This window comes from Tiliqua scincoides, chromosome 12, assembly GCF_035046505.1.
Source record: "Tiliqua scincoides isolate rTilSci1 chromosome 12, rTilSci1.hap2, whole genome shotgun sequence".
NCBI lineage: Eukaryota > Metazoa > Chordata > Lepidosauria > Squamata > Scincidae > Tiliqua > Tiliqua scincoides.
Genome location: NC_089832.1, coordinates 18,299,218 through 18,306,882, shown reverse-complemented (window position 1 = coordinate 18,306,882; position 7,665 = coordinate 18,299,218). Strand labels below are relative to the sequence as shown.

The 7,665-nt window shown below is 46.3% G+C and overlaps 1 protein-coding gene across 1 annotated transcript in view; it reads right to left on the bottom strand.

The window, feature by feature from the left end:
* Window positions 1-264: 264 nt before the first annotated feature.
* The window catches only part of OPHN1 (oligophrenin 1), an 85,332-nt gene continuing 77,931 nt past the window's right edge, over window positions 265-7,665 (bottom strand). Inside the window, exons 20-24 of the mRNA XM_066640044.1 lie at window positions 6,741-7,055; window positions 5,686-5,851; window positions 4,272-4,322; window positions 2,512-2,566; window positions 265-2,329 (exon numbers count right to left, since the gene is read on the bottom strand). Of these exons, the coding sequence (XP_066496141.1) occupies window positions 2,524-2,566; window positions 4,272-4,322; window positions 5,686-5,851; window positions 6,741-7,055 (575 nt within the window). The 3' untranslated portion in view covers window positions 265-2,329; window positions 2,512-2,523. The remainder of the gene's footprint in view (window positions 2,330-2,511; window positions 2,567-4,271; window positions 4,323-5,685; window positions 5,852-6,740; window positions 7,056-7,665) is intronic.

The following is a 7,665-nucleotide window of genomic DNA, read 5'->3' as shown; positions in this document are numbered from 1 at the left end:
GTGCTGACTTCTCAAGGGCTCACCTTGAATTGGCTAGCATTCTCTAAGAGGACCACTAATGGATAGACGGAAACAAGTGACATGTCAGGGGGATCTAGACTGTTTCTCAGCGCCACAGGGTGATGCTCGAATGCACAAAGAATGCTTTCACTCCATCGCACAATAAACCCTGTATGTGGATTCAACCTCCACGTTATATTTTACCCAATGTCTTTAAAGTTTGGAATATAAAATGTACACAATTGAAAAGAGCACAAAGAAAGATTGTGAGTTGGATTTTGTTTTTAATTCATGGAAACTAGAAACATTGCAACTAATCTAATCAGTTTTACTGGACAAAATACACCAGGAAGAAGACATCTTAAGTGCCTTGAAATTCACCAAGAAGACAGAGAGTGTGTTAATTGCTGGACCGCTTTAGCTTATGAGGAATGCCAGGAGGAGGACAAGATACGCCCGTTTCAGAGTAACATCCAGCTTCACCCATGGAGGATGAGACAGCAAGCCTTAAGGACATCAAAGGCCACAACCAAAAATGGATTTTCACATATCAAGTGTCACTTTCTCATGTGGCACCTTTAATGGCTTCCCCTTGTCATCCTCCCACCGGCTGATTGGTAGTATCTGCCTGCTCCTGTCAACGATTACTTGGAATCATGGCTCATGACGTTAAGTACAAACTCTCTGCTTCCACGTTTGGTCACAACAACCTCAGTACTTGCTTCTGAAGGACACACCCAACTTGATCAGAAGAGAGCTTTGACGAGTGGCACAGCAAGCAGGAAGGTGACCGGCCCCAGGTGTTGGGCCAGATGGTGCTATGCGAAACCCAGCCAAGATGGCAACAGTGAGCACCTTTCCTCGGCAACTCGGCCAAGCTCAGAGTGACTGCTTCTTAAGAAGCAACTGCCCCAAGCTTGGCTAAGTCACTACTTCCTTCTTTGCCAAACTGAGAAGTGACATCACAACATCACGTGACGTCGCTGCCCCAGGCATGCAGCCCCTTGCAAGGCGACTGCCTAAGACATTTGATTTGACAGACATGCTCAACTGGGACCCCAGTCAGTATGCCGATTTTCTAATGTTACTAGCCCCATTATTGCTCACTCTTAACAACCCATTCTTCTACCTGGACAGCCATCCTTGAGAGTCCAAGGGTGTGGATGAGTTAATACCACAGAGATGACATCAACGTGGGCATGCATGCATGCAGATAGCTTACCACCCTGTGTGTAAGTGCACAGCCACTTAAACTGTAGGGAGAAATTCTTTGGCTCCCAGAATAACGTGCAGCAAAAGTCACCACTAAGCCTAGAAAACAGGATTGTGCCCCAGTGACACACAAAGGCAGGCAGCTTGCAGCCACACCAAAAGGTGGCAATCCCAGGCTCTGTTTTGGCACAACCTTCATCGCAAAGTGCTGCTTGAAAGCAGTCGGACAGTAGCGAAGCTCAACGTGCGTCAAGGTGGAAAGCAGTTTGGAGCGTCTTCTGCAGTCTGCTACCCAGAGCTGGTTTGAACTTGAGAAGTGTCAGAATGAACAACTTGTTCTTCAGTGTCCAAGGCCTTTCTCACCAAGAAGGAGAAGCCCCACTTCAGAAAGTCTTCACATACCTACAAGGAGCTGAAAAGGAACCGTCACTTCCCTCCACTCGAATTGGTATGTCACAGATGGGATGGGGTTGGATGGAAGGAGGGCTTGGAGGTTTCCCCATCCAGGCAGGAGAGTCTTCAACAGTCTGTGCTGTTACAGACCACACACACACACACTCCATTCTTACAAAAAGAACTTAAGATAAGCAGTGCAACAGAGTCCTCTTAATTGATGGGACATCAACATCTGAATTGATCTTGCCCATGGTCCAAAACAAAATCCAAGGAAATGGTTTGATGGCAGCTTCTTAGCCATGTAAAATACTGGGAAATGGGGTTGCTTCTAACTGGTCCGCACCATTTTCACCAGGCAGGACCCATCAACTGTCCTCCTGGCCATCAGCTGCAGATAAACTCAGCCTCCACTAAACATTCCTGAGGAAAACAAATGCTAGTCTTTGGACATAAACTTGGATAAGAGCTTGAAGGCAGGAAAGAGGAGAGAAAAGCAGAAATATGTTCTCTTCCTTTTTTTTAAATTAACAAGATGGAGATATTTTTTCCCCTGAAATAACCCTCTCTCTCTTTCTTGCAGTGACATAAGCTATTCACAATGATATGCTCCAAAGACAGAATCCCACTGAACAGCCGATTGATGCAGCCAGGAAGCAGAAGAAGCTGTGTGGAAAGCGACGATGATCTCCCTGGAACCAGCCAGGATCAGTCATGTAAAAGTCTGGGGAGGGGAAAAAAAAAATCACAAGTCAAAACATATTAAAGCCAAAATAATGCATTCCAAAATATCATGCGAAGTGCTGGGGCTGTACCAGGGCAGACATATTCTGTGTTGGAATCTCTCCCCCACAGTCAGGTTCTGACTACAACAGGGCCTGTTTTTTCCCAAACCAAAACACATACCTTTAAATCTTCTCAGCTCTCATCACTGAGGAGTCTGCCTTGGGGTGATGATGAGCTGCAAGGAAGGAAAGAAAAAAGAACATTAATCCAAGAAACCAGATTCAGAAACCACAGTCATTAGATGACCATAATGTGCTCAAGGTGGAGCAACCCTTGAAGGCAGCCCAGGAATGGCAGAGTTGGCTCACCAAGGTATGCAAGTCAGATCACAACTCCCCCCTTTGGAGCCTTCATTGTCCATCAGAAATTTGTTTCTGGGTTCAATTCAAGTTGCCTATTTTGATGCTGAAACCCCTAGCTAAAGCCCTAATATATTGCTACCACTATGTTGTTGGCATCCTTCAGTCTCAGAAGACTGGTATCGCGCTCTGAATGGTGGTTCTGGAACAGTGTCCTCTCCAGTGCGCGAAGCCTGGGTAAAGTAGATATGGAGGATAGAATGTTTCCCATGCAGCAAATCCCCCCTCTCCACGTCGCTGAAATGGTCCAATGGAAAGGCAGCGGCCAATATGTTTGTTTCCAGCGGCGTCACAGGAGTTGCCAGAACGTGACTGTGTTCAGCCATGAACTGCCTCAGGGACTCCGGCTCCGGATTTGGCCTCGAGGTTGACTCCTGAAGCCTTTTCCGTAACTGGATGTAGCCACAAGGCAGTGGAGGTTTGGGATCAGAGTTTTCCTTCTCTCAGATGAGCTGCCTTCCCAGGTTGACGAATCCCATCTACCCGGTGGCTGTTTAGTCGCCTCTTACGACAAGTACAGCCAAACGGAGGGCCTATTCTTATCCCCAGCCCCCAGGGGAGATATAGCTACCGGTATAAAGACCTAATAGAGCAGCATTTCTCAAACTGTTGGTTGGGACCTGATTTCTGGTGGGTCCCAGAGAGCCTCCAGTGAAAAGAGGGGTGATGAGAAGATCAGATAACTAAGTGCCTCAAGCCTTGAGGCTATTCAAAAATCAGAGAGCTGCTAACTCCCTTGCGAAGAGCTGAGCTCCTGCAACTTGCAAGAGAGCTGCTAATCGACCTGCAGAGAGCTAAGCTCCTGCAGTTTGCAAGCTTGCATAAATATCATGTGTGTGAGCATCTTTTTTCTAGTGTTTTTTTTTCCCAAGTCCATCAATGACAGGTAGTGGGGGCAGCTGAAGGCTGGCTCACGTAACTTTACAGCCTAATCCTCTGCATGTCTATTCGGACGCAAGTCCCACTGTGTTCAATGAGACTTATTCCCAAAAAAGTATTTTTTTTTTGCATCCTAAGCCCCTTAAAACCCTTGAGGCTATTCATTAGGCCTCTCTCAGTATGAGAAATGGATGGAGATTATTTTTGCAAATAATAAAATATTACTTGTAAGTAAGTAAATTCTTTCTGGATCAACTTAACAAAGTTCTCATAAAGCTAGGTAGGTCCCAATATAGTGTCACTTTGAAAAGTGGGCCCCAGAGCCAAAAAGTTTGGGAACCACAGTATGAGATGATTACAGTCTTCCTTTATATCACAAAATTAAGATGAACATGAATGGAGTTAGCCATCTGAGCTTTGAGTTTCTGAACACTGATTCTTTCCTTTAATTCCTCTCATCTTAGGGAAAATTATCAACTTAGGCAGCTGACTATTTTTGAAGAAGGAGTGGAGAAAAATCATAGAGAAGTTACTCTCAAGACTTTGAGAGAGGATGAATGTGAGCTACCTGTTCCCCTGACTCTATCAGCACAAAATCATGGAAAACGCAACCACAACTGCACAGAGAGTGCCCTTCCTTACCTTCCCGTCCTGAACGAAGCTGTCTCGAAGAACTTTGTTCTGGAGGCCACCCTGTAAAAGCAATAGCACCAACCATGAGTTGTGTGTACCACTGTAATGGAAATGCACAAGATCTCTCGAGGAGATAAGATGTGGTGTCAATAGTGGCCCCTTGCTCTGGGAGGCAAGCACAGGGTTAATCCGAGGGCTCTAACTAGCAGTGGGTCTGCTGCACAGCTACAGCCAGGAGAGGCAACCAGGTTATTAAGGGATAAAAGTAGCACCTGATGAAGAGAAAGTTTGGTGGGTAGTAAGAGGAGGAAATCTGGAAGAAACTGATGGACTACTGGAACTGCTGATGGACTAACTGACTAAAGGACAGATGGGTGAATGGACTTTGGAGACTGCTGGAGATTGGTGTATGGCTGCCAAGCCCAAGACTTGCTGAGGACCAAAGTGTTGCTGTAGTGGCTGGAGAAGCTGCTGGCAGGAGAGGGGAGGAAGACCTCTGCAGGTTGAACAGGTGAGCTACCCTGGTTGTGGGGTCCAGCAGTGCAGGACTAGGGTCATCATTGGGGAAAGAAGGGAAGCTAATTAACTTAAAGTGGGCATAATTCTCTAAGTGGAGCTTAGGCCGGGAATCTGGCAAAACAACCATACACAAAAAGGCAGGGCAACTTTCCACCAGCCTCATGCATCTTGTGCATAGTTTGAATCTTGTTTCTTAAAGTGCACACATCGTCTCTTGGGACAGTATCCCATCTAAAATGCAGTCACTCTGGCATCAAAACAGAAATTAAAGGTGAAGTGAGGCCGACAGCTGCCACTACGGCTTCAACTTCTCTTAAGAACTGGCTAGCAAGTCAACAAGGCCCTTTAGAAGTCTTTCGCCTGTACGGCCAAGTTATGGCAGTGCTTGGACCACAATGCCTTGGAGTGTATGTGCCGTAACTCCTTGCAAGGTATTATTTTGCTTAACTGGGTACCATACAAATCCAAAGCCCCATGTAATTTGGTTGTTTCAGTGATGGAAATCAGATAGCTGCTAATTGCACTTCAAAAAGCTCAGCTCCTGCAGTTTGCAAGCTTGTGTAAATACAAAGATAATTGTTTGAGCATCTTTTAATAACATTACTTATAAATAACTAAGTAAATTTCTTGTTAGGTTGCCTTTAAAAAAGTCTCAAAGCTAGGTGGTTCCCAGTAGAGTTTTGTTTTAAAAAGTGGATCCTGGTGCTAAAAGATTTGGGAACCACTGAAGGGAATCTCAAGGGAAGTAAAAAGAGAAGGAAGTTTTCTCAGAATTTCCCAGTTTCTTTGCTGCAGTGATTTATTAGGACACTATCACAGATGCTGGACAATATTCCTGTTCGGTTCTTACATCCCTCCTATCTGACCACTGGACTACTTCAACATTTTGCACCTTGGTACTCACACAGAGGAAGGAGTTTCTCCCAACCCTCCAGACACCAGCTCCGGCTTTGGCTCCTGTTTCTGAGGCATGGGGGCTTTACATGGAGGATCCGGAGGTCTCACTGGTGGACGTGTGATCACTGGTTTCTCCCCATGAGACCGTGCTTTTGAGAGGCCGTCGTATTCACCTGAGTGCAAAGGTTATGAACACTAAGTGCAACATAGCATTTTAGCATACCAACTGAAAAAAAGACGCAGCATATTTCAGGTCATGGTAAGGATACAGAATTTCCACATCACAGCCACTGTCAGTGGCCACACACACACACACACACACACACACACACACGGGGAATGTCAGCATCACTACAATGTGAAGCCAACTCTTGAAAAGGGGATCACAGGTTATGGCCATCCTTGGTAGTCAAGCCACAACTTTTGTGGTTTGCCTCTCATTTGTACAATCATGTCCTTCTACAAGTGTAGGATGCAACACCACGTGGAACACTGTGTACAGTGTTCTGCCCAGTACAGCTCTGTCCAGAGTGGCTCTGATAGTGAGTGGGAGGGACCATTTACCCAGCATGTTGCAGCACCTGCAATATTTACCATTTTGCCCCCCTCTAGTTATGCTACTGTTAAGAGGAAAAGCAAACTATGTGTACACACACAAGTCACGCCAAATTTAAGAAACACCAGGAGAGCCCTGCTGGATCAGGCCAAAGGCCCATCTAGTCCAGCTTCCTGTATCTCACAGCGGCCCACCAAATGCCCCAGGGAGCACACCAGATAACAAGAGACCTGCAAGGCCTCCTGGGAATTGTAGTTAAGAACATAAGAACAGCCCCACTGGATCAGGCCAAAGGCCCATCTAGTCCAGCTTCCTGTATCTCACAGTGGCCCACCAGAATGCCACAGAGAACACACGAGTCAAGGGTTTGAATTGAATTCAGTGCAATGCAAACTGGTGGTTGAGGTGAGAAGGGGTGCAGAAAATCCCAGCTGAACACACTCAAGGGCATGAAGCATCTTGCAAAACTCCTACCAAAAAAACCAAAGAAAACTAAGCTGAGTTACCATCCTTGCCAATAATCCCCGGTCTTGGTGCAGGCCTCTTCGCGTGGAGAGTGGAGGTCTTTGCAGGGCCGGTGACGGGTGCAACTCCATTTGCAGCTTTGCTGGAGGGTTTCGTTCCCCCATCTTGCAACCTGGACACCAGCCTCCCCACATCCACCTCCGCACACTGCTCCGATCTGCTTTCTGAGCCGAGCTTCCCGGGATCGACCTCTCCGACCCTCTGCAAAGGCAGCCTGCTGCGTTGCAGGGGCTTGGGGGCCTCTGTGTAATTAGGGACGAGTGTTCCATTGGGAGTGTGCGTGTGGCCGTCCTCCGCTAAAAGGAAAGCCAAATGATCACAAGGAAGTGGCTTCAAGATGCACACAGACCACGAACAGCACCTGCAAGAACAGCTGATGCAGTTGGGAACCACACGTTGCAAAAGACTTTAGAGGTCAAGAGTCAGAATGGCCAATCCTTCCTGGTAGAAATTTCTTCTTCTGTAGTTGGTTTGCAAGGTGATGTTTCTCTTTAAATCTTTAAGTTTCAGGTTTCCTTGGGGGGTTCTGCAATGGAACCCCCATGGATACAGAGGCATGCCTGTATGTAAATTATTTTGCATCTGTCATCAGAGAGGGCCCTTCTTAGGAAACCTCTGCCATCTGAAACCAAGGGGACGGCAGCAAGATGCAGTTCCTGCTGCGTTGTGGCCCGACTTCTCTGGAATCAATTACCAGAAGACTTGAGGAAGCCCTTCTCATTACATGGCTTTCACTGGGGTTTAAAGACCTATTTATTTCACTCGGCTTTTGAGAAGGGAGAAACTTCCTAGGGTCCCCTCTTTAATTCCTGTTGCTGCTTTTATGTTATGTACAAGCTGTTTTGCACTTTAATCTGCTCTTGTACCATTGTTTAATTTTTAATTTTAATGGTTTTATTTTAATGA